Consider the following 27,086-nt stretch of genomic DNA (forward strand, 5'->3'; position numbering starts at 1 on the left):
GGCTGGTCATTTAAATACCAGGAGAACTGTAGCAAAGGAGGCAAAATACACTCAAGTCTTTGGTGTAGGACTTTGAATCTTTATTTTTTTTAGTATTTAAATTCAATTGACTTTGAATCTCTTTTTTTAAGATTTTACTTATTTATCCATGACAGACACACAGAGAGAGGCAGAGGGAGAAGCAGGCTCCACACAGGGAGCCCCATGTGGGACTCCATCCCAGGACCCCGGGATCTCCCCCTGAGCCGAAGGCAGACACTCAACCGCTGAGCCACCCAGGTGTCCCAGACTTTGAAACTTTAAGTAAATGATCAGTTTGTTGTATGGATAAAGAAGCTGTGGTCTATGTACACAATGGAATATTCCTCAGCCATTAGAAATGACAAATACCCACCATTTGCTTCAACGTGGATGGAACTGGAGGGTATTATGCTGAGTGAAGTAAGTCAGTCGGAGAAGGACAAACAGTGTATGTTCTCATTCATTTGGGGAATATAAATAATAGTGAAAGGGAATATAAGGGAAGGGAGAAGAAATGTGTGGGAAATATCAGAAAGGGAGACAGAACATAAAGACTCCTAACTCTGGGAAACGAACTAGGGGTGGTGGAAGGGGAGGAGGGCGGGGGGTGGGGGTGAGTGGGTGACGGGCACTGAGGGGGGCACTTGACGGGATGAGCACTGGGTGTTATTCTGTAATGTTGGCAAATTGAACACCAATAAAATAAATTTATTATTAAAAAAAATAAAGTGCAAGTGATTTTGTGAATTGAGTATTAAGGAGAGACTTGACCCTTAGATGCCACATATTTTTAAAACAACCCTTTACACGTGCTTCTCAAAATAGCGATAGAGTGAAATCTCTATAATTCTGTAAATTAATTGCACCCAGAGTTTTTTTATTATCTGTTTTCTGTTATCATACAAGATAGGTGTTTTTAAAAATTGAGGTATAGTTGACATACAACGTATTCGTTTCTGGTATGAGATTTGACATTGATATACATACGAAGTCATCACCATTGTAAGTGGTAGTTACCATCTGTCACCATGCAAAGTTACTACGAATTATTATTGACCACATCCCTGTGCTGTACTTTGCAACCCCGTGGCTTATTTATTTTATAACTGGAAATTCGTTCCTCTTAATCCCCTTCACCTATTTCACCCCTTCCCCTACCCCTCTTCCCTCTGGCGACCACTAGTTTGTTCTCTGTATGAGTCTGTTTTGTTTGTTCATTTGTTTTTTTCGATTACACGTGTAAGTGAAATTATATGATATTTGTCTTTCCTAGACTTATTTCACTTAGCATAATGCCTTCTAGGTCCATCCGTATTGTCGTAAAACAGCAACATTTTATTCTTTCTTCTGATTATTAATATTCCATTGTGTGTATGTATGTTTGTGTATGTATATATACATATATATCTTCTTTATTCACACACACATCTTTATTCATCTGTTTGTGGACGTTTCAGTTGCTTCCATGTCTTGGGTCTTATAAATAATGGGCAATGAACATGAAGATGCATATATCTTTTTGAGTTAGTATTTTTATTTTCTTTTGATAAATACCCAGACATGGAATTGCCAGATCGTATGGTAGTTCTCAATTTTTTCAGGAATCTCTATGCTGTTTTCCATTTTGGCTGCACCAGTTTGCATTCTCACCAGCAGTGCACGAGGGTTCCCTTTGCTTTACATCCTTGTCAACACGTAATATTTGTCTTTTTGATACTAGGCATTCTGACAGGTGTGAAGCATTATCTTATTATGGCTTTGATTTGCATTTTTCTGATGGTTGGTGATGTCGAGCATCTTTTCTTTCTTTTTTTTTTAAGAAAAGATTGATTTATTTTAGAGAGAGAGAGAAAGAGCACTCATGGAGGAGGGGCAGAAGGAGAGGGAGAGAAAATCTTAAGCAGACTGCACTGAGTGCAGAGCCAGATGTGGGGTTTGATCTCAGAACCCTGAGATCATGATCTGAGGCTAAACCAAGAGTTGGACGCTTAACCAACTGCACCCCCCAGACACCCCTTGAGCATCTTTTCAGGTGTTGGTTGGTTGTCTTTATGTCTTCTTTGACAAATAGCATTTTTCACAGAACTAGAACAAATGATCCTAAAATCTGTATGGAACCTGAAAGGACCCTGAATAGCCAAAGCAGTCTTGAAAAAGAAGAGTATAGAGTATACGACAAAGCTATAGTAATCAAAGCAGTATGGCACTGGAGACACCTAAATCAATAGAACAGAATAGAGAGCCCAGGATAGGTCTTTAAATAATTTTGTCTTCAGAATATCCAGAAGGCTCTACACTCATTTCAGGTGCTGCAGGCAGTAGCAAACATTTTTATTTTCTCCAGATTCTGGGTAAATGGGAATCGTTTTAACCAAGATGTGTTAGTAGCTTCAAATTTAATTCTTAATTGTCAAACATCCAGCACCTGAGGGATAAAAAGGGCAGTGCTAGGTACTTGGTCACTGAAGCTTGCTGATAAACTGAGTGTTTGGTTTTTAAATTTGCACACAAAATTGAATATTTCATAGCTTCAAATGAATAGGGCCCCAAAGTATTACAAAGAGTGAAATCTGGAATGAATTAAAATTTTAATCCTGTATCTAAGACACTGGTGCTTAAGAATTGAGGGAACCATCACATTAAGAACTCATGGATATGTTGCTGTTTTATATTTTTAATTATTTTTTAAAGATTTTGTTTACTTATTCATGGGAGACATACACAGAGAGGCAGAGACATAGGCAGAGGGAAAAGCCAGCTCCTTGCAGGGAGCCTGCTGTGGGACTTGATCCCTGGACCTGGGATCATGCCTTGAGCCAAAGGCAGATACTCAACCACTGAGCCACCCAGGCGTCCTGGATATGTTTATGTTTTAAACACAAGGTTTAGTTGGTTGAGTGTCCAGCTCTTCATTTCTAGCTCAGGTCATGATCTCAGGGTTATGAGATTGAGCCATTGCAGGCTTTGCACTCAGTGGGGAGTGTGCTTAAGATTCTTTCTCTCTCCCTCTCCCACCCACCCCTACTCGAGTGCTCACTCTCAAAGAAACAAAAACAAAAACAGAAACGAACAAACAAAAACCAACCCAAAAACCCACAACCCAAAATAATGGGAAAATGTTAGGAAATTAACTGATAGGTTTTTAAGGTCCTACTTGGGGGCTATGGGCTCCATGGAGGTAGACATCAGGACTGGAAGGTATGTAAGCACCCCTGCCCCCGGTTCGGTAACCTTCAGGAAGTATAGGAGGACAGGAACCCATTTGCAGTGTGAAGAAGGAAAGGGCCTTATAAGGTTGCTTTTGGTACACCGAGGACTGCCCAGCCTGGATTAGCTGGGCTTCAGAATGGCTCTTCAAAGACTCCAGAGAGGCAGTCACAGAGCTTTCAGAGCTCCCCTCTTCCCACCTTGTACTGCCAGCGATTTGATAAAAAATTTGAACTTGAGTGAAAAGCAACTTACAGGTAGAGAAAATAAATTTTTAAAAAGATTTTTAATAAAAGGATTTAAAGAGTGCTTTTGGGTCCAGAGGTGGGGCTGGTACTGTGTCCATAAACAGGATATTTGTTAGGACAGGTGATCTGACCAGGCAACATTTAGCACTTGGTGAATTACTGCTACATTGTTTCTGGGTCTTTAAGACAACTCAAATGGAGAGGTAGACACACTGCACAAAGAAACAGTTGGCAGAGGGAATTTTTTTATTTTGAAATAATTGTAGACTCCTAGGAAGTTGCAAAAACAGTACAGGGAGGTCCAGCGTATCCTTCACCCAGCTTTTCCCAGGGGTCACATATTTCCCGTAGGTCACTATCAACACCAGGAAGTTGACATTAGTACAATCTATAGGCCTCTGTTGTTACACATACTCCTTTTGTGTGTATGTGAGTACATGGACCTGTGTACTTTGATCTCATGTAGATATGTGTGAATATTACCACAATCAACACAGAACTGTTCCATCAGCATAAAGAAAATCTCTTGGGCTACCCCTTTATAACCATATACCCCACCTCATCCCACCTTTCCATGGCAAACATTAATCTGTTCATCTCTAGATGTAATTTCAAAATCGCTATATAGATGGAATCATGCAATATGTGATCTTTTGAGATTGTTTATTCTCAGCAGAATTCACTGGAGGGGCACCAGGTTGTCATGTGTATCAATAGTTCTTTCGTTTTCATTGCTGAGTAGTATTCCACGGTATGGATGTACCACAGTTTGTTTAACCATTAACCCACTGAAGGACATTTGGATTGTTTCCAGTTTTTAACTATTATAAATAAAGCTGCTATGAAATATTGGTGTATAGGTTTTTGTGTGGACATTACATTTCCTTTCTCTGAGATGAATGCCCAGGAGTGCAATTGTTAGATCATATGGTAAATGTATGTTTGCTTTTTATAATAAACTACCAGACTTTGTCAGAGTGGCTAAACCATTTGACATTCCCAACGGCAGTGTATGAGAGATCAGATTTCTGTGCAGCCTCACCAGGATTTGGCATTGTTACTGTGTTGTACTTTAGCTGTTCTGTTAGGTATGTAGTGGTTATTGTCCTTGTGGTTTTTAATTTGCATTATCCCAGTGGCTAGTGACATTGAACATCTTTTGTGTGCTTACTTGCTGTCCAGATCTCCTCTTTGGTGAAATGTTGGTTGAGGTGTTTTGCCCATTTCCTAATTGGATTCTTTGTGTTTTGCTCTTGCATTTTGAGTTATTTATATATTCTAGATAAAAGCCCTTTGGTAAATATGTGGTTGCAAGTATTTTCTCCCAGTCTGTATCTTATTTTGTGTTTATATCATATTAACAAGATCTTTTGCAAGCCAAAAGTTTGTAAATTTTGATGAAGTCCAACTTAACAATTTTTCTCTTGTGGATTGTGCATTTGCTGCAGTGTCTAAGAACTCTTTGCCCAGCCCTAGGGTCCTGAAGATTTTCTCCTGTGCTTTCTGATATTTTATATTTTTGTCTTTCCTTATACATTTTAGGATAAGCTTATCTATATCTACATTTAATTCTATGGTTCATTTTGTGTTAGGTTTTGTTTAAAGTGTGAGGTTTAGGTAAAGGGTTAGTTTTTGCCTGTGGTTGGTCTGTTTCAGCACCATTTACTGAAAAGATGATCATTCCTCCGATAAATTGCTTTTTTATTTTTTGTCAAAAATCAGTTAGCCATACACATATGTAGGTCTGTTTCTGGGTTTTTACTGCTCCACTGATCTATGAGTCTGTCCTTCCACCAATACCACACTATTCTGATTAATGTGGTTATATCTATCTTAACACTGAATAGAATGATTATTCCTACTTTATTCTTTTCCAGAAAGGTTTTTAGGTATTCTAGTTTCTTTGCCTTACCATGTAAATTTTAGAATAATGTTGTCTATATCTACAAAAAGCATTGATGGAATCTGATAGGAATTTTCTAAAATCTCTATATAGGTCAATTTAGGGGGATTTAGACATCTTTATTGTTGAGTCCTCCAATACATGAACATGGTTAAGTGTCTCTTTTTATTCAGATCTTGTTTAATTTCTTTTACTGGTATTTTGTAGTTTAGCCTACAAGTCATTTACTTGTTTTATTATATTTATATCTAAATATTTCATTTATTTTCAGTGATTGTAAATAGTATGAGTTTTAAGATTTGGTTTTAAAATGTTCATTTTTGGTATATATAAATCAAGTAGATATTTAATATTGATCTTGTATCCTGCAAACTTACTGAATTTATTTGTTAGTTGTGTGTGTGTGTGTATTCCTTGGGATTTTCTATGTATATAAGCATATCATTTGCAAATAGGGACAGTTTTATTTTTTCCTTTCTAGTCACTATGGCTTTTATTTCCTTTTCTTACCTTATTTCATTGGCTAGGACTTCTAGTATTATGCTGAATAAGAATGGCAAGTGCAGACATCTTTTGCCTTGTTTCTGATCTTAGGGGGGAAGTCATTCAGTCTTTTACCATAAAGAATGAGGTTATATGTAGGTTTATGTAGAATTTTTAAAAATCAAGTTGAGGCAGTTTCCCTCTATTCCTAGTTTGCTGAGAATTTTTATCATGAACCAGATGTTAAGTATCTTTAATGGATGGAAATGCCTTTTCTGCATCAGTTGATAGGATTATGTGATTTTTCTTCCTTAGCTTGTTAACATGGTGGATTTCATGATTATTGAAACTAAGCCAGTTTTCATCCTGGAATAAACCCCACTTAGTCGTGATATATAAATTTTTCCACATATTGTTGAATATGATTTACTGATACTTTGTTGAGGATTTTCACATCTAAGTTCATGAGAGATACTGGGGTTTTTTGGGCATTTGTCTAGTTTTGGTATCAGGTAATACTGGCCTCATAATTTTGTGGAAGAGACTATGTAGAATTAGTGGTAATTCTACTTTAAATATTTGGTAGAATTCTCCATTGAAAGTATATGGGCCTGAAGATTTAGTTTTTGGGAGTCTTTTAATGATTATTTCAATTTTTAAATAGATAAAACGTCAAATTATCTACTTCATATTGGATGAATTATGGTAGTTTGTGCTTTTTGAGGAATTGGTCCATTTCACCTGAGTTGTCAAATTTATGTATGTAGAATTATTCTTAGTGTTTTTTATCCTTTTAATGTCTGTGAATTCTGTAGTGGGATCCTGTTTCATTGCTGATATTAGTAATTTGTCTTCTCTTTATTTTTAGCCTTGGTAGAGGTTTATCCAATTCTTAATCTTTTTTTAGAACCAGGTTTTTGTTCCAATGATTTTTCTCTGTTGTTTTTCTGTTTTCAATTTTACTGATTTCTGTTCTTGTTTCCCTCTGCTTGATTTGTGTTTACTTTTATCTTCTAGTTTCTGGAGGTGGGTTTTTAGAATATTGATGTGAGACCTTACATCATTTGCAGTGTAAACATCTAATACTATAAATTTCACTCTCAGCACTGATTTGGTTGTGTCTCACAAATTTTGATATGTTGCATATTCATTTTAATTCGACATATTGTTGTTGTTTAATATTCCATGGATTATTTAGAATTCTCATTTTCAAGGATCTGGAGAATTTCCTGATATCTTTCTGATATAGATTCTTAGTTTGATTCCATCATTAGTGAACACATTCTGTGTTATTTTAATTCTTTTAAATCTATTCAGGTTTGTTTTATGAACCAGGATCTGGCCTATGTTGTGAATATTCCATGCGTGCTTAAAAAGAATGTGTTTCAATGGAATATTACTCAGCCATTAGAAATGACAAATACCCACCATTTGCTTCGAAGTGGATGGAACTGGAGGGTATTATGCTGAGTGAAATAAGTTAATTGGAGAAGGACAAACATTATATGGTCTCATTCATTTGGGGAATATAAATAATAGAGGGGAAGGGAGAAGAAATGGGTAGGAAATATCAGAAAGGGAGACAGAACATGGAAGACTCCTAACTCTGGGAAACTAACTAGGGGTGGTGGAAGGGGAGGAGGGCGGGGGGTGGGGGGTGACTGGTTGGCGGGCACTGAGGCGGGGCACTTGACGGGATGAGCACTGGGTGTTATTCTGTATGTTGGCAAATTGAACACCAATAAAAAATAAATTTATTATTAAAAAAAACTATAAACATAACACTAAAAAAAAAGAATGTGTTTCAGGGGTGCCTGGGTGGCTCAGTTAAGTGTCTGCCTTTGGCTCAGGTCATGATCTCAGGGTCCTAGGATTGAGCCCTATGTTGGGCTCCCTGCTCAGTGGGGAGCCAGCATCTTCCTCTCCCTCTCCCCCTCCCCTGCTCATGCTCTTTCTCTGTCTCTATCAATAAAAAAATACAATCTTTTTTTTTTAAAAGAATGTGTTTCTATTGTTATTAGGTAGAGTGTTGTACAAATATCAATTCAGTCTTGTTTGCTTGATGGTATTATTTAGTTCCTTATATCATTGTTGATTTTCTGACTGGTAATTCTATCAATTGTTGAGAGAGGTATTGAAGTTTCCAAGTATAAATGTGAACAGGTCTACTTCTCCTTTCTGTTCTTTCAGGTTTGCTTCAAAAATGTGAAGTTCTGTTGTTTGCTGCATACATCCACATTTTGGATTGCTATGTCTTGTTGGTGGGCTGAAACTTTTATCATTATGTACTGTCCTTTGTTGTCTCAGGTAATTTTCTTTGCTCCAAAGTTTATCTGATATTAATATAACCACTCTTCTTTTTACCGATTTTTTTTAGAGAGAGAGAGCATGAGGGGTGGGGAGGTGGGCAGAAAGAGAGGGAGTTCAAGAATCTTAAGCAGGCTCCATGCCCAGCACAGAGCCTGATGCAGCGCTTGATCTCACAACCCTTAGATCATGACCTGAACCAAAATCAAGAGTCAGACACTCAACCAACTGAGCCACCTAGGCACCTCTTTTTTTTTTTAATTTTTAAATTGAGATGTAATTCACATACCACAGAGTTCATCATTTAAAGTGTTTGATTCAATGGCTCTTAGTACATTCAGAAAGTTGTGCATTGATCACCCCTAATTCCTGTTTTTCTGACTATTATGTAAAAAATGGAGGAATGCCTGGGTGGCTCAGAGCGTGATCCTGGGTTCTGGGATTGAGTCCCACATCGAGCTCCTTGCATGGAGCCTGCTTCTCCCTCTGCCTGGGTCTCTGCCTCTCTCTCACTCTCTTTCTATGTCTCTCATGAATAAATAAATAAATAAAATCTTAAAAAAATAAAATAAAAAATTGAAAGACCAAAATGCAATTTTCATTCAATATATATCCTTTGGTCCTTATGTAGTTTTTTTAAAAAAAGATTTTATTTATTCATGAGAGAGAGAGAGAGAGAGAGACAGGCAGAGGGAGAAGGAGGCTCCATGCAGGGAGCCCGACGTGGGACTCGATCCTGGGTCTCCAGGATCAGGCCCTGCGCTGAAGGTGGCGCTAAACTGCTGAGCCACCCAGGCTGCCCCCTTATGCAGTTTTGTTGCAGAGAGTGAAGCCCATGATTTTAGAATGATGATAGCAATTTATCAAAGTAAACAGTTTTCACACAGTTTCAATAATTGCAGCAATTTCCCCAAACTGCTTGTAGAAATTCTGAAATTGTGGAGTTGTCATTTCAAAGGACTTATTCTTTACATGGCCTGAATGATCTGCCACTTTTAGCATCACTGTAACATAAGGACACTTAGTGATCTGCAACTGTCTGAGCTTATAGCCATACACAGTTTGAGCTGAAAACCTCTAAGCTGGTTGGTGACCTCACTTAACACATGGCAGCAGTCCATTAGACCTCTCCAGGCAAGTGTCCAGGACTCACACCAGCAACTCCCCTTTCAATTAATGTTTATATGGTATATTCTTTTCATCCTTTCGCTTTCAACCCACCTATATCATATTCAAAGTGAATTTCTTGTAGACAGCATATTGTTGGGTCATGTTTTAAAGCCATCCTGCTGGTCTCTTTTTGTATATTTGTGAATTTAGACCATTTATATTTAATGTAATTATTGATATTATAGGGCTTACATTTGCCATTTTTATTTATTTAATTTATTTTTAAGATTTTAAAAATTTATTCATGAGAGACACAGAGAGAGGCAGAAACACAGACAGAAGCAGAAAGAGAAGCAGGCTCCATGCAGGGGGCCTGATGCAGGACTTGATCCCAGGTCTCCAGGATCACACCCTGGGTTGAAGGCAGACGCTTAACTGCTGAGCCACCCAGGCATCCCATATTTGCCATTTTTAAAACTTGATTTGTTTGTTCTATTTATTGTTCCCATTTCCCTTTTAGTTTTCCTGTTAGTTACATGAATATTTTTAAGAACTTCATTTTATCTGCAGTGTTTCAGAGTATTTTTCTTTGTATGCTTATTTTAGTGCTTTCTTTAGATTATACATATGCAACTAATCACAATCTACTGGTCTCGACATTTCACTGCCTCAAGTGGAAGTATACAAACTTCATGTCCATTTAGCTTCCTTTATCCTGTCCCCTTTATAATCCTCTTGTATTCTTTTCTATATATATTGAGAACTGTATCATATAGCGTTAATAACTTTTGCCTCAACTCTCAAACTTTTTTTTTAATTCAAGAGAATAGTCTGTTATATTTGCTCTGTTCTTTCTTTATTTGTGATGCTTCATTTCCTTCCTTTACCATTTCCTTTCTGTTGGAAGAACTTCCTTTAGTAGTTCTTTTACAGCAGATCTATTGGCAACACATTCTCTTAGTTTTCTGTCACCTGAGAATGTCTTTATTTCACCTTCATTTCTGAAGGATAGTATCATGGAATATACAACTCTGCATTGACAATTATTTTTTTTCAGCACTTGAAAAGCATTGTGCCACTTCCTCTGGCCTCCATGTTTTCAGATATGAAATACACTGACATTCAGATCATTGTTTCTGTAAGCAATGCATCCATTCTCTCTAGTTGATTTCAAGATTTTTTCTTTGTCTTCCCTGAAGTTTGAGGACACTGTATCATGGTGTAGATTTCTTTGTGTTTTTGGTTGGAGTTCACTCAGCTCCTTGAATCTGTAGGTTTATGTCTCTTGCCAAATTTGGGAAAATTTTCAGACATATTTATTCAAGTACTTTTTTAGCTTCAGTCTCTTTTCCTCCTCTTTCTGGAACCCTGATGAAATGAATAGGTCACTTTTTGTAGTACCACAAGTCCCTGAGGCTATGTTCATCCTTTTTCACTCTATTTTCTGTTCACAGTAGATAAGTTCTATAGCTCTTTGTTCCGATTCACTGATTCTTTACTCTGTCATCTCTATTCTGCTATGGAGCCCATCCATCCAGTGAGCATTTAAAATTTTGGTTATTGTACTTTACAGTTTTGCAACTCCCATTTGGTTCTTTGTTTAATATTTCTTTGCCAAGAATTTCTATTTTTAAATTCTTTTTTTTAAAGATGTTATTTATTCATGAGAGACACAGAGAGAGAGGCAGAGAAATAGGCAGAGGGAGAAGCAGGCTCCCCGTGGGGACTTGATCCCAAGACCCCAGGATCATGACCTGAGCCAAAGGCAGACACTCAACCACTGAGCCACCCGGGCACCCCTATTTTTAAATTGTTTCAAGTGTGTTTCCTAATGGTTAACTGACTGAAGCATATTGATGAGTGGCTTAAAATCCTTTTTGGATAATTTCAGAATCTTTGCTGTTTCAGTGTTGGCATCTGTCATTTACCTTTTCTCATTCAAGTTGAAATTTCCCTGATTCTTGGTTTGACATGTGATTTTTAAATCATATCCTGAATATTTGGGATACATTTGAATCTCTGAATTTTATTTAGATCTTCTGTTTTAGCAGGACTCTACTGACACTGCTGGGGGAGGAAGGGGTACACCACCTGGTTACTATCAGGAGGGGTGGTACTCTAGAAGCCCTGGCTTCCCACTAGGGCTCTCCGGACAGGAGGTGGGGTTTGTGTATGGTGCTTGGTTTCTGGCTTCTTGGCTGACCCTTTCCCTGTCCTTTGGGTAGAGGTAATAGGCTTTTCTTGGGGCTTTTTGGTCTGTGACCATTTGCATTCCTGGTGTGCTGGCATCTCCAGTGTCTATTCCCAGATCTAGGGGGAAGCATGAAGAAAACTGAGGGAACTCACAGCTCTGCTGCCCCTCATTCCCCAAGGTCTGCAGTCAGTCTGGTTTCTTTTCTGGGCCCTTAGAGTCTTTGTCTCATGTCTCATGTTTGGGGGTTTTTGTTACACTCTGTGGAAGGAATAAGGACAAATGCACTTAATTCCATCTTATCGGGAACCAGAGTTAGTCCTTTTGGAAATTGATTTATATTAAACTAAACTATATTGAAATTTGACACGGTGGCTCTTCTTTTATGTAGATAACCTGTACTAACAATATTAAAGGTTCATAGGAAGGCCTCAGGGCATTTATGAAATTGGCTTTTTAATGGGGATCTTTAGTGCACACTCTTTATCATCTTGAAGATGCTTCTTTCCCAAACTCTGCACTGCACAAGCAGTGGGCTTTAATGAAAGAAGAAAAAAGTTCAGATGCCCCAAAGGTAGAAAGCTGGACTTGTTGCTTATACACAGCCTCCGTTTTACACAACAGCTGATTGTTGCTGGGATGACTGATTTTGCCCACGTGAACAGTGCACACATGGAGGATGGACGGTTATGTGGTCAGTGCCTGAAGGGTACAGCTTCGATCCCAGCTCTTCCCCCACTCTCCCCAGCAAGTCTCAGGACATTCTGTCCCCTTCCTCGGGTGCCCCCACAGCAGGAGCTGCAGAAAGCGCGGTCATCCTGGCAGTGGTGCCCAATCTTTTTCCTCACCAAAATATCCCTTGGCTCACATTTTCTCCTGACCTGTCCTCACCAAGCAGAAATGACAGGTACTGACGGTATGGATTTCCAGCACTGGATCACACAGCTTAAATAAGGGAAGATTATGGGCTTCATAGTTAAGAGGCCTCATAGTGTCAGAGTTCAGCAGGCCTCCTGTCTGTGGGTTGCTGTGTTCTGAAGTTGAAAACATCCTTTGTTTTTTCCCTTCCAGGTCAGCCACCGTGAACCGGGGCACTCAGCATGTTGCCCCAGCACTGGAGAAGCCATGCTGCGGAGGCAGTCTATCACACTGTCAGAGACTGGGACTTGGCTGGGTACCGACTGCTGTGCAATTCTGCAGAGCAGCAATATCACGAGCTGTTAAATAATGACCGACACGTTGGTTGAAACGAAGTTTTCAGTAAGGAAGTGACAGTCCGATGTGGGTAATTATGGCCATAACTTTAGTTCCCAGCCTGAACCTGCCTCTGCTGGAGCCATTTCAACAAGGTGTTCTCAGAACAAAGAAGAGACATGGTTTGGTACCATTTCCCATCAGCAGCAGGTGTCTGAACAAAACATCAATGTGAATAAGGGCCAAGTGCAGTCCTTTGTATCTTGATTAAATTACTTGATATTAAATAAAAGGTCTGAGTGCTATTGGTTTAAACCTGACTCGTTCGGCTTTTTCAAAGAACTCCCCCTACACCTGCCCCTAAACCAGTTTTTAAAGATTTTATTTATTTTTCGTGAGAGACACAGAGAGGCAGAGACACAGGCAGAGGGAGAAGCAGGCTACATGCGGGGAGCCCGACGTGGGACTCGATCCCTGGTCTCCAGGATCAGGGCCTGGACTGAAGGCGGTGCTAAACTGCTGAGCCACCCAGGCTGCCCCCTAAACCAGTTTTTAAAAAGGAATTTCTTTCCCTGGGGTGGGAGAACCCTAATGAGCTGACACAGATTTTTGCTATCGAGTTTTTCTGTCTGGTGTCTTTGTAATTATACTATTAGATGACTCTGCAGTCCATGTTAACGACAAGATTTGTTTTGTTTTGCTAGGGTGCAGATTTTTATGATGAAGTTCAGTTGCGAAGTTCAGTTGCATGGTTCAGGGAAAAGCTAGTCTACATACAAGGGAATAGGAAGACTGAAGGAAACTATTGAGTTCAAGAATCTTAGCAACACTCAAAGCCTGTTAACGACTTGTATGCCAGAAGTCACAATACAGACCAGATCTGAAGTGTTTCTCTTAATCCTGAGGGACATTAAAATCTCAGAAATCTGTTGCTGTGATTTTTTTTAACCTTTTGTTTTTTATTGGAGTTCAATTTGCCAACATATAACACCCAGTGCTCATCCCTTCAAGTGTCCCCCTCAGTGCCCGTCACCCAGTCACCCCATCCCCCCCACCCACCTCCCCTTCCACCACCCCTTGTTCATTCCCAGAGTTAGGAGTCTCTCATGTTCTGTCACCCTTTCTGATATTTTCATTCATTTTCTCTCCAAGTTGCTGTGATTTTTAGACCTTATTTTAAAACTTAAGTTTTTCTAGCACCTAAATCAGGGGTTGGCAAAATCCTTTCCTGTAAGAAAGCCAGACAGTAAATCGTCCAGGCTTTATGCGCAAATTGTCGCTGGCTTCTGTCACAACTACTCAGTTCTGCATGAAAGCAGTCACAGATCTTATGCAAATAAAGGAGCCTAGCGTAGTCCAATAAAACTTTATTTACAAAAATAGATGGTGAGCCGGATCCGGATCCGAGGGGCTAGCTAGCCTTAATTTGTCAGTCTAAGGGAGCTAGAGAGAAATAGGTTCCACTCAGAAAAGAACCTCTCAGTGAGGGAAAGAAAACACCAAGAAAAGGATCACAGTGCATTCTTCTACTAACAGACGATATGTTTAAAATGCAAAAGAAGATTAGCTCAGCCAGTTAATCTTTTTATTTTGAGTTTTGTAAAAAAAAAAAAAAAAAAAGCTTGGAGAAAAATGTGTTAAATATAGGTCAATGGCAGGAAAACATGTAGCTAGCTTTACAATATCAATCAAAACATATACACAAAGGCAAACAGTAAATAAAATGCTAGGGAAAGGTAGCACTTTGGGGGCCTACCTGCAGTTTTCCTTAGTGCACATAAAGGTTACTGATAACTCCAAGTCTTCACTTTTTCACAGTTAAACATACTTTTATTTCATATATCATGTTTATTTCTATAACATACTATAACATTAATCTTTGTAAGACCACTGGTTTGCTACTGATGAATGGAAATAGAAGACAAAATTCTCCCCAATTACATTGTGTAAGCTCTTAAAAAGTTCCCCGGAAGGTCATGTCATCTCACGTTAAATTCATCCTATACTATTTTTAAAAACTGCTCTTCGGCTATTAAATGAATCTTGGTGGCCTTCCCATTTAATCATTTTATCGGACACAGTGAAACTGCCTAAGTAAGAAGGACCAGGTGTGTTTTATGTAAAAAAATGATAAGACAACCTAGGAGGAGGTGGTCCTACTGTGAAGTCACTCTTCGAACGAGTGATTTCAGTGATACATTCCAAATCCACAGACTTAACACCCACACAACGGGAAGTCATTCCTCTGCTTCCCCAAAGCCCATGACTGGCATCATCGCAACTGAAGTGCACCCCAAATGTCCAGGCAGTTGGACCGTCACCCAGTAGCACGGGGGTCTTCACTTCTTTCAGTGCTTCAGACAGCAAGTGCTGGGCTCTGTGGTGTTTACAAGCCTCTTTCTGAATTCCTCAACATACACAGGCCCTGCAATTTTCCACTGACCCTAACATTTTGGCAATTCTGCTAATCGTTTTTAGAAGGCAGCCACCTGAATAGAAGGCAGCCTCTCTTGGGTCTCCATGTGCCTCTCAGGGCTTTTCAAAATGCGGCAGGACAGGAAGACCTTCCTTCTCATCCTCTCCCAGGCTCATGTGGCAGACGACTGGCTGCCTACGTGTTCCATGTGGGCTGTGGTTCTACCCTGCTTACAAAAATAAAACTAACATCAAAAACTTTGGTTTTGTTCATTACAATTTCTGCTCATGCTAGGTGACACGTTTGTTAGTTAAGAAAAAAGAAAGCTCTACTTAGAAAAATTGAAACTGGGAAAAGGGTTTTATTTCCAGGTCTGGTTTTGAAAAGATTGTCAAAGAACCTACTTGTTTTTCCTTGTTAGAGACTAGCATTGCTTTCTGGAGCATTTCTCTGTATATTGTCCTTATTAGGGTCTAAGAAAGGTGGAAATTCTCTTCAGGTGCCAGAGTGAAAGCAGCATTCAGACGGGTTGTTGCTAACTCTTGGCCACTAGACTTCCTTCAGCTTCCTGTAGCAGAGTACAGCATCTCACACTGGTAGGCCAGAGTTTCACTTGAAGACCAACATAAGAGATCAGAACTCAGTGATACCACTTGAATGCACGTGACAGGCTCACTCCTACACTAACTCATCTGCAGCATCAACATCAAGAGGCGTGCATGAGACCTGCCAAGTTCCCTGTTGCCGAAGTGGAATAAGAAGTCACATTATTATTCAATCAGCAAGCTGACTTTCCAGAAGCCCTTGTTCCAGATTACATCTTACAACAGACGGGAAAATCAGCTTTGTGATATGCCTCTTAGAACTCACCAGGGGAAAAAAAAAGAACTCACCATGGGTACCCAGCTAGGTGTTCAAGAGGATGATTCTCTCATCCGTTGAGTGGCTCAGTGGCCTCACCACCAGTGCATCACTGGTGTTTCTACATTTAGAAATTGTTCTGTTCAGGGACACCTGGGTGACTCAGTTGGTTAAGTGTCTGTCTCAGGGTCCCAGGGTCCTGGGATTGAGCCCCTCTTTGGGCTCCCTACTCAGCAGGGAGCCTGCTTCTCCCTTCTCCCTGCCTGTACTGTCTCTTGCTTTCTCTTTCTCAAATAAAATCTTTTTTATAAAAGAAATTGTTCTGCTCGTATTAAGGTATCTGACACGGTGACATTGACTTCCCCCGCAAAGAAAGAGAGATAACTGGACAGGAGGGCATGTGTGTGTCATGAAACAGCCCTCTATTTTGGAAGGAAATTGCCCTAGACTGAAATGTTCATGGACAGCTGAGAGAACGTTTTTCACGTTTTCTAAAGAGACTTAATTTGTTCACCAAACCACAGAGGACATTTTCAGGTCTCAAGAACACAGCCTGAAAGTTCCTTGCTGTTTGCCTGATGAAACATTTGCTGTCGCAGTGTGAGACCTGGCTGCAGGGCATCAAGTTGCTTGTTCAGCTGCCCCAGTGAGTACCTCGGATGGGCAGAGTCCATTTAATCACACATGCCTTCTTCCTATTTTTGCAGCCTCATCTAAAGTGCAGATTTCCTTCTCGAAGAGACAAGGTTCAGGTCTCCTTGTAGTCCCAAAAGAGAGTATTAAGAGGAATGGCTGGAGTCTGTCCCTCCCCTCTGCTGGCCCTATCTGGAAGTTTACCAACACTGCTGCCTTGTGACCTGGAAGTGGTCACAAGCTTCCACTCACCTGGGGCCTCCACTCAGGTGTTACATGGGCCCACCCCCATCCTCCGGAGCCCAGCAGGGATTCAGACCTGGGGACAAGCTACGTGTGATGAGAAAGAAAGCTGACTTGAATTGCAAAGGGGACTCCATTTCATCCTGGGTTATGTTAAAATGACAAGCTTCTCCAAAACCTTCACACTTGATAGCTGCTCAGTTAAGACCAAGCCTCTTTCTTTTAAGCGGCCAAGAGGACAGGTTTTTAATCCCCACTCACCCACCCAACACATCCACTCAAGTCACCCTTCTCTCCCTTTTATGCACTAAGGTGGTTCAAGTGTGACATTTTCAGTTGTCCTTTATGGAGTATGTTCTGGAGTTCTGCAAAGATTATTTGCATGAAACTCTTTCACAGCTGTCCAATCTATATTAATTGGTCATCACTCAGATTGTTCCACAGGACTAATGATTAAAGGAAACTTAATTTGCTAGGCTATTCTTCAAGGTTCCAAATAGGGTCCACTCCAGGTTGTGGACTAAAAGCCTCCTGACCCTGGCTGCACACTAGAATCCCTGAAGATCCTCAATAAAGCACTGAAGCCAGGCCCTACTCTAAACCTACTGAATGTGAAGCTCTGAACATTGGGCCCTTACACTGGTATTTTTTAAAAACCAACTAGGGGTGGTAGAAGGGGAGGAGGGCGGGGGGTGGGAGTGAATGGGTGACGGGCACTGGGGGTTATTCTGTATGTTAGTAAATTGAACACCAATAAAAAATAAATTAAAAAAAAAAAAAACAAAACAAAAAAAAACCAGCCAGGCAATCCTAATGCACAGCCAGGATTGAGGACTTATCCTCTAGAACAGCTAGCTCTGCTGAACCAAAATCCACCCCTCCAACCCAGAACATATATGTTTATAAGATGTTAAATCTGAGGCACTCAGCAGTTTCAATCGGATTTATGCCAGATTGGCAGCAGACAGTTGGCCTTGAGTTAGATGGTTTGGGGGCTTCATGGCACCTACTTTTCCCCATTCAGCAAAGGTATAAAGCTTCTAGAGATGGAAATATTTTGATGAATGGACTCATTTCCTAGCATCTCTGGTAAGGTCAGGATTATTCTTCATATCTTGGAAACAAAAATTAGGATCATATGTCAGTGACTTACTCCTATCCACTGAGTAAAAAATCCAACCAAATAACTACAACCCTAGCAAAATTGTGATCTTGGCAAATCTCCATTTACTTAGATTTAAGTAGGTCCGAATAAAACGTTTGGAGTCAAGACTACAAGACCCTTTTGGTGAAAACACAACAATCTATGTATTGATTTAGGACTAGGATGGAGAACTCTGGTTATTTCCCCCCCTCACGAGGGTATTTCTTATAAATTTGACAAAAGCTTCTTGGAAAGCCAAAATGCCAACAAAGCCTAGACTTTAATGAGAAGAGGATGGGTCCTACCTGGTTGGCTCTTTTTCAAGAACCCTATCAGGGTTTTTCTGTTAGCTTTTTCCCTCCAAAATTAAATAAGTAAGCAACACAAGAGAGAAACAAGGTTTTATAAAGACCCAACCAAAGAGCTGACCAGCCTATCCCTCCATCTCTGCAAATCACACACACACACACACACACACACGCCTCACCTTTCAAGTTTACAGGCATGACTGGTCATTACCGAGGTAACTGTACTGAATAAAGCCTATGCGGGTTCTGGGCATAGGCACATGTGCACATCTCCAGCCTTCTCCCAAGCCTGGGAGTCGCTCTCTGCACTCTGACCCCACGACATGACTACCTCCTATCCAGGGGCTCTCTAAAAAAGCTGTTTCTCTGGCTTGGGCTCAGAGATTTTCTCAAGTCCCTGACTAGCCTAGGTAATTCTGAGCCTTACAGGGTGAGATATGTTGTTTAGCTCACTTTTCAAGCTTACAAAGCCCATGGATGCCCATGATAAAATAAAAATGGACTTTAGGATACATAGAAAGGAAAGAGGGGACTACAAATCATTTAATTATATCATATCAAACCATATGAAATTGCCATTTCTATTTTTTCAAAAATGGTTAAATATCAGCAATTTCATATGGCTGAACTTAATAATATTTGCCATTTTGCACAAATCATCAATTCAAAAAGCAAAGTATAATAATGTCTTATCTAAATATTAACCATTAAAAATGCGAGTTAAGAAGATTAAATGGCTGGTTTCATTTATGGAAGCACTCGACTGGGCCACAATTTTGTCTGCCACAATAAGAAAAATGCCCACATTTTATGAAAGCAATTTTTTTATAGATTGGGTTTTCACATATACCAGCACTGAAGCAGAGACACAGGGAGAATCCCAAACTTGGTTTCTAAGGGCTCCCTCAGTATTTTACCTGGGAGGCCCCAGGTGTGGGCAGGTAGTACAGTTCACCCACAAAGAAGCCAAACTAAAAACCTAAATTTCAAACCATGCTCACACATTAAGCTGGTGCGAGCCTCCCCAGATACCAAGAAAATGACCCTTCTCTACATGGCACTCAGTGTTAAGACATCTGGATTCTTAATCTTACAGTAGGCGGAACCTTCCACGGGATTGAATAACGCTTAATTTTCCATTGACTTGCCTCTCATTCCTCACATGGCCACTGAAATCCCATGCATTTAGTATCAAAGTTTGGAATTCTACTCGGTCCTTAGAACAGGAGCTTGTATTTTGTGTTTTGCAGTCAATATTTTTTGCAGTGTGGTGTTTTTCCCCCTCTGGATACTAGCCTATTGCCTCCTAGGCTCCTTGCTGCTCTCTCATCCCGATAGAGGCATCCCACAAATCTTGGTGTTATTCCTAAACCCACAGTAGAAATCTCAGTCCTATGAATCGATTGCCAGGCAGCTCACTCATGTGGTAGCCTGAAGAATTGACTGATTTTTGCCATTAGTTTCTAAACAGTTTCTCCTGTCCTCAGATTAATTTTAAAAGCCCAACAGCATAACACGCTTTTGCCTTTGGTTTTAAACATTTCAGTAGCTACTTCTTTCTGGAGATTTCCAGAGAAGGAATGCTAATTCTTTCCCCATGTTGAAATGTTCACGGATATAGTTCCAATCTTCAGCCTCCTGGAAATCCAGGTGGCGAAAGGGGTCCAGAAGCCTGAAATGAGATCGCGGTCCTACCATCCTCTGTGCTAGGGCCTCCGCTCAAATTGCATCTTCGTGAGTTCTGTCCCATTGACCACGGGCTTCCCATGATCTTTGGAGGTCCAATCTCAGCTGCCTCCTTCTTGATCGTTCTTCCAGCCTGCTCTTCCCTGCCTTGCTATTCCTGCAGCCAGCTGGGCTGGCACTGCTGTGTATCAATTGGAAGCCTCTCCTGGGAGGACTCCCCATGCCTGCCACACCTTGCTCAGATACTGCAGGTGAATGAGTTAGACCATTAAAGCATGCTATTTGTTTGTTTGACTCTGAACAGCACACTACTATGTGAAAAAGTAGGAATTAGGTCTGCATTTGTCTTGAGTTAGAGACATAAAAGCCCCACCATCTGCATCTTGGGTTAAATTTTAAATGTTAAGATAGCTTCAGACCTCAGGAAGATAGAAGCATCAAGTTCCACTCAGTCAGTGCCCCATCTCAAACAACCGTGGGGCTTGCGGCCTCCTCACTGCACGTGTGGGTCGCCCCATCGCTGCAGGCCCTGAGGGGAGAGTCACGCGTTGTCCTCCAGGGGGAACACCAGGCGCGTGCCCCGGCTAGACACCGGCTGGTCTCCCATTCCCAGGGCTCGGTCCAGCACCTCCTCGGAGCTGCTCTTTGTTCTCCGACTGCCCTCGAGGCTTGTGGAGGCCGTGTGGGAGCCTGAGGAGCCATTTGCAGTCACTGTGCTGTCCCCCCCGTAGGTCAGGGTGAGGTCGCCCTCGGTCAGGATGAAATCCGAGTCTTCCTCTCTCAGCGGCTCTTGGTTCTGCAAAGTGCAACGAATGACAACAACAAATGGGAGACTGGTAGCTTCTAGGGCTGGAGCCAACCCCAACCTCAACTCCTCATCTGAGAACTGGGGCTTGTGAATCATGCCTGCCTTGAGCCCCTGGTGTGGATCCTGGATGTAAGTAACCTGTCCAGTGCTATTTAAGGCAAGGGCACCGGTGCCCCAACCACGGCTCTGAATCCCAGGAAGCAGTTCCGATTTTCAATGCTCAACAGCTTGGGGTTAGTGACAAAAGGCCAGCCTGGGTTGTTGGCTTCCCGACCCACAAGGAAAGGAGGGGTAAGGTCATCGCCAACTTGCAAATAGGTTTTGGGTCCCTCTCTTCTCTGGGCTGGTCTTCTGAGTGGGCCTCCTGCCCTACACAAATCACCTGAAACCCACTTGGTTTATATCTGAACTACTTTGTCCTTGTCAGCAACTGACAGAAGGGGACAAAGCATAATGAGGTTTTCCTTCCTGTCTCCAAAGAAGAACCCCTGATGGGAAGCCCTTGTGTAGATGCGGTGAGACGTGGAGAGGACAGGCACCGTTCCTTGAACATGTATTTCAGGCCACATGAGCTCTCACCTGATCCTTGCCCCTCTCTGCCTGTGAAGGGCAGGGAACACTCATGTCAGACGGAGAAAACCTGAGGACCTAAGAGGACCTATGAAATTTGCCCCGGGTTGTCCAGCTGGTAGGAAGTAGAGTTGGGATTTACGCTGCCTCTGGACTGGTTTGGCCCACATCAAGGATGGAAAAAATCAGCTGGGTCAGGAAGAGGCCCACCTCGGCATCTCATGCTAAGCTGAAGTTACAGCGAAATGGCCAAGCCTGGGCAAGGCAGGTGTTAGCCGAGTGGCAACCTCTTGAAACTACCAGGTCATTGGGGAGAGCTTGGGAAGCAGCACGGGGCCAGCACAACCCTTCACCCTCCAAAGGATTTAACCAGCAAAACCGGCTGCAGCAGGGGGCGGGGGGCAGTTCGCTCCTCTGCTGCCCCCACTGCACATCTGTCAAACATGGTGAGCTGCTCTTATGCTCGGCAGGCAGGGTTTCAAAAGGCTCCAGGTAAACTGCTCTTGGTCTATTTCCCATGTACTCTTCAAAGTGCATCTGAAGTCCTGCATCCTTTAGACGGCAGGTTGTCCTTGGTGCAGGACACAGAACCTGCCTCCTTGATAGTCTCCTGCCCTCCACCTCCCCTCCCCTGGCCCCGCCAGTCACACTGCCCAAGGCCACGGGCATATTCTCCCCATCACACTTGCATCCCCATCTAGGTGAGAAACCAGCAAAGCCTGGTGACCGCCTCCTCTTCTTGGTACCCTTCCTCGTGGTGCTGAAGTCATAGCAGGTGCAGCAGAGTGCCTGTTAAATGCACCGGCCCAGGGAGGACTCATGGGTCTGCTGACCCCCTTCTCCCGCCCCAGCCTGTGTGTGTGCACTCACTGGTCACAAGCGCAGGTCTGTTTTCTGCATGGCTTCTCAGTGATGTCGCCTTCTCCACCCTCTACAATGTGACGCCACAGAACCAATGCTCTGGCTTTTTTTGACTGGCAAGCACAAAACGCTTCTTGCTGGCTGCCTCAAATCCTCACTGGAATGAGGCAGGGTGCAAACGTGCAACTAAGTAAGAACCCTCCACTCAGAGCGTAATTCCAAAACTCACTCCAAACTCCCTAAATTCCTCCTCTCCACCAGTGTTTGGAAAGTCCTGAAGCTCCATTCGTCCTGCGACAGTTTTCTTAACGACAAATGAGTTCATGTTCCCCATTTTAGCATGTTCCATTTCTCCCGTGCGGATGAGCGCTAAGTAAGATTTTCATTCATCTCTGTCAAAATACTGCTGCCAGGGCTCTTAGCTCCCCATTTTCAGCGGGAGACTCTCCTGGAACGCAGGACAGAGAGGAATGTGAAGTCATTGTATGCAGGGAGATGCTGTGAATGTAGCCACGCCCCCTACAGCTGCACAGACAGATGCACCCCCAGACACCAGCCCCAGTGTGGCCCACGCTGACCCCTGGCAGTGGGAAGCAGGGCTAAAATTCACCGACAGGGGAAAACAAGATTGGATGTTGACCCATTCCATTACAAAACTCACAAGCGTGGACAAATAGTACCCGAAACAAGGACATGGCAAAGCCCAGGGGACAGGGATTTCCAAATCAGAGCTTAATGAACATAATACGCAGATGATGAAACCAATCCAATGAACGTGATATGGAGATGATGAAACCAATCCACTTCCTCGAACTCTAGATGACAATTTCCACAAAAGTTTTAAGCTGGAGGTTTGTACAATTATGTAACTAGCTGTCCACTGAAGACTGCTGGGAAAATACTGTAGAATGACCCTGCAAACACATGTGTCGCAGGAATGTGCCCATTTTAAATAAACAGAGGTCACTTTCATGAATGGAAACACACTGCTTTCTAGGTGGATGTGAATCCTGAGTGGTGTAGAGTTCGTGTAAATGGTGAACGTCTTCAATATCACCCAACTAAACCAAAAGTACAAACACCCTCTAGGTGATGGGTGAGAACAACAGTGTGTTAAACAACCGCGAGGGAGGCCTGGCCAGAGACCCTGACAGGGCTCAAAACCCTGCAGGGGGCCCCTCCACTCTCCCTCCTTTGGCTTCCTCAATTAATTTTCCGAAGACCCCGTGTTTCCACTCTCCTAACCACTGCAAGCCTCGCTGTGTCTGGAACTGACTGAGACTCTGGTTAGGACCCCAGCCCAAGGCAGTAGTGGCAATATGGAGGGATTCTTGCTTCTTGACCTAGTCGCCCCATCTCTGATGAGGCTGCCCCATAGCATGCCAGGCCACTGTTCCCCTCTGGCCCAGCGCACTCTGCCCAGCTGTGTCCCCTGCCCCTCTGTAGCACCCAAGTGCAAACAATGGTTCCCAAGCCTGCTGCCCCACCCCATTAGAACTTACCTGGTCCAGGTCCTTCTCGCTCAGATCTGGTGTTTACATTCTGCTTTCTCAACACTAATCAAGTAAATTGCAGGTTACTTACAAATTCTCTGAAACCTGCATTAGGGTCTCAGCTCTGCCAATTACTGATCCTGGGACCTTGGCACTTTCTTCCTCTGTAACACCGTAGCACGTGCTTATTTACGGTATGGCTGAGAGAAGAAACTTGGCCTTTGTGAGCTGTAAAGCTCTACACAAACTTAAGGAAATCTTCTCTCCTAGGGTATGATGGTTGTGTTTGTGACCGGATGGTTAGGATGGCAGAGGAGAGAGAGGAAGAAGGGTCTTTCCTCTCCTCTAGTCCTTCTATGTGGGTAGCTGTTTGTTCTCTCCATCCCTCTGCCTAGCACCCATACAAGGAGCTCATGAGTCAGCCCCAGAGCTCAGACATCCACTAGTGTGGATCTTCTTTTCACACTGTGCCAAGTCCGAATCTGAAAACAGAAAGGACTTGACCACATCAATGCAAATAAAGCATTTACAAAAAGAATCCTCATGTTTGCCAAACACTTTGTGGTTCACAGTGTTTTCCTGTGCCTTGCCCTTTAATCTCACCATCACCCTGTGCAACTAGGCCCATTTTACAGATAAGAAAACTAAAGCACAAAACGCTTAAATGGCTCAGGGCTTGGGTTTGAATCTAGTGTTCTGATTCCAAATCCAGTGTCCCTTCTACTACACCACAGCTGCGGGTGTTATGGGGCCCCACAGCCCAGGTAAAAGGTTTTTCTGTTACGGTGCAAAATAGATAAACATATGTAAGTTGGACGTTTCTAATCATCTTATTTAGAGAGGCAAAACCTGTGGATTTGGAGGCTTGAGTGCAACAGGTTTTGTCTTTCTGGGAAAGACACTACCCTGGCACGGTGAGCAGGAATACAGCCCTGACATGCTGTACTTACGTCATACACCTGAGGACTGGTCAGACACCGAGCAAGCAGGCCACACCAGGCTGGGAGCGTGGTAGTTAATGGGGGGCCACTGTGTGTGAGGATGGGCTTCAAGTAACTTTTGAAAGATAATTAAGGAAAAATGTCTGCAAAGAAAACACACACCCAACAAAACATGTTTAGAAATCCCCAAGAGTAAATCATCTGGCCTTCTACCTACAAAAAAAGGATGCCTCTTTTCCCTCATTTTACCAGTACCATCCAGAAAATACTTGGGGTCTGCAACAGTCTGAATCGAAGATTAAACCATCCCTGTAAGCGTTTCCTATAAACTCTCAGGTTGGCGGTTCCCAATTTTCAGGCAAAAAGAATATTAAATTAATTAGAGCATCTTTCTCCATTCGTCTGTTATGCTGAACGAGAATTTTGGTTTCATCCAGCATTCCAGCTGTGGACACACAACCAGCTCACGCCTTGGAAACAGGAGACAGCATATCAGTTTCTCAACCTTGACACTACTAACATTTGGTGCCAGGTCCTTCTTTGTCATAGGGGACCATCCCACATTGTAGGATGTCCAGCAATATCCCTGGCCTCTACCTGCTAGATGCCAGTAGCACCCCCAACCCCTCTCCCAGGTGTGACAACAAAAAGGTCTCCGGACACTGCCGAATGTCCTCTGAGAAGCAAACCTACCCTCAGTTGAGACCACTACTCTGACACAAAGGTCAGCTGTTGTATGGAGAGCTCAGGATTTGTCAGTTTGTGGCTACTATGCCGTCAGATGCATGACCTTGTGTTGGAAGGACCGTGAGGCACTCATCACAATAGGATTGAGCCTGGATCATTTCTGAGACCCACAGCCCCCACAGTATGGAGAAGGCAGAGACTCACATGGCTACCCTCCAAGGCAGGAATGGCCAAGAGAATTGGAAGGAAGGTGAGAAGGCATCAGAGCCATCTGTGCCCAAGAGGATGACTGCTTTGAGCACCGTATTTACAATATTTACAGCAGCACAAGAGAGAACAGGCCTCTCTGGGAGGAGATAGAAGGAAGACACTGGGGTATACTTCTAGTAGGGAATTACTCAACAAAGGGGAAGGTGGGGGCTCTGCCAAAATTCTATACAAACAGAACAAACCCCCTTTCACCACTGTCCTCTGACCACATTTCTGGGATTGGCCCCTGTAGGCCTCTCGGCTACTTTAAGTCCAGCTGCAGAGCTGACAGCACTGGATTTGTAGGGCTAATACAAACAGAGGCACAGGGGACCCCCAAGGCTACCTTTTGGTGCCCTGCCTTGGGTGGTTCAAAGACAAGTTCTCACAAACACAAAAGGCCCTCTAACAACTTCTTAGTAGAGAAAAAAAATCTATTTACATACAGATTTTAAATATGTAAATTCTTCAAAGGGCAAAAATGAAATATCAGGTCTCTGTCCCATTCAGTTGCTCTAGTAATTACCGTTACCTTTTTTTTTTTTTAACTGAGGTATAACAGACATTCAGCGTTATTTTAGTTTCAGGTGTTACAACGTAGTGATTTGGCCTTTGTATCCATTGCAAAATGATCACCTCAACAAATTAGTTACCACCTGTCACCACATAAAATTAATATAATGTTATTGACTATATACCCCATGCTGTACCTTATATCCCCATGATTTATTTATTTTATAACTGGAAGTTTGTATTTATTGATCCCCTTCATCCATTTTACTCCACCAACCTCCTTCCCCTCTGGTGATCACCAATCTGTTCTCTGTATCTATGAATCTGGATTTTGTTTGTTTTGCTTTGTTTTTATAGATTCCACATATAAGTGAAATCAATATAGCATTTGTTTTTCTCTGATTTATTTCACTTAGCATGCTAGCTTCAAGATCCATCCATGTTGTCACAAATGGCAAGATTTCATTCTTTTTTATGACTGGATAGTATTCCACTGCGTGTGTGGGGGGGGAGGGCGGTGTGTACACCACTAGAATACATTTTTTCTCCTATTTCTTGATTTATAAACTTTAGTCAGAGGCTTTTAATTCCCTCCTATGCAGGATGGTATCTTTAGTTCGTTTATACTCCTGCCTTTTCAAGTTTTTCCTAATATCTATTATAATTAATTTCATACTGCAGATAAATAACATTTGTATTCTATTTTATAACTAATAAGTAAATCTTCTATATTTTGTCTATGGGTTGAGTCTAAATGTTAAAAGCCACTAAATAGCATTTGTAATAATATTATTATATGAATATTATTCACTGTAACCGAGCAGAGTAGTTAGAACACTATTTTTTTTTTTAAATTTATTTATGATAGTCACAGAGAGAGAGAGAGAGGCAGAGACACAGGCAGAGGGAGAAGCAGGCTCCATGCACCGGGAGCCCGATGTGGGATTCGATCCCGGGTCTCCAGGATCGCGCCCTGGGCCAAAGGCAGGCGCCAAACTGCTGCGCCACC

General features: G+C 42.2%; 2 protein-coding genes and 1 pseudogene across 4 annotated transcripts in view; 1 reads left to right on the plus strand and 2 right to left on the minus strand.

Moving 5' to 3' along the window:
- The window catches only part of CHST7 (carbohydrate sulfotransferase 7), a 29,167-nt gene extending 16,188 nt beyond the window's left edge, over positions 1 to 12,979 (plus strand). The window contains exon 2 of the mRNA XM_025468934.3: positions 12,542 to 12,979. The gene's annotated coding sequence lies outside the window, so the exon portion shown is untranslated. The remainder of the gene's footprint in view (positions 1 to 12,541) is intronic.
- LOC125754698 (COMM domain-containing protein 6-like) lies at positions 8,795 to 12,543 on the minus strand (annotated as a pseudogene).
- A 1,248-nt stretch (positions 12,980 to 14,227) lies between the features above and the next one.
- Positions 14,228 to 27,086, minus strand: part of SLC9A7 (solute carrier family 9 member A7) — a 148,879-nt gene continuing 136,020 nt past the window's right edge. For 2 of the 3 annotated variants that reach the window (XM_025468894.3, XM_025468893.3), the window contains 2 exons: positions 24,638 to 24,743; positions 14,228 to 20,751 (listed from right to left, as the gene is read on the minus strand). In XM_025468894.3, coding sequence (XP_025324679.1) covers positions 20,497 to 20,751; positions 24,638 to 24,743 — 361 coding nt within the window. In that variant the 3' untranslated portion in view covers positions 14,228 to 20,496. The other variant, XM_049107720.1, reaches the window with a different exon arrangement.

Source organism: Canis lupus, chromosome X (assembly GCF_003254725.2).
Source record: "Canis lupus dingo isolate Sandy chromosome X, ASM325472v2, whole genome shotgun sequence".
NCBI classification, from domain to species: domain Eukaryota; kingdom Metazoa; phylum Chordata; class Mammalia; order Carnivora; family Canidae; genus Canis; species Canis lupus.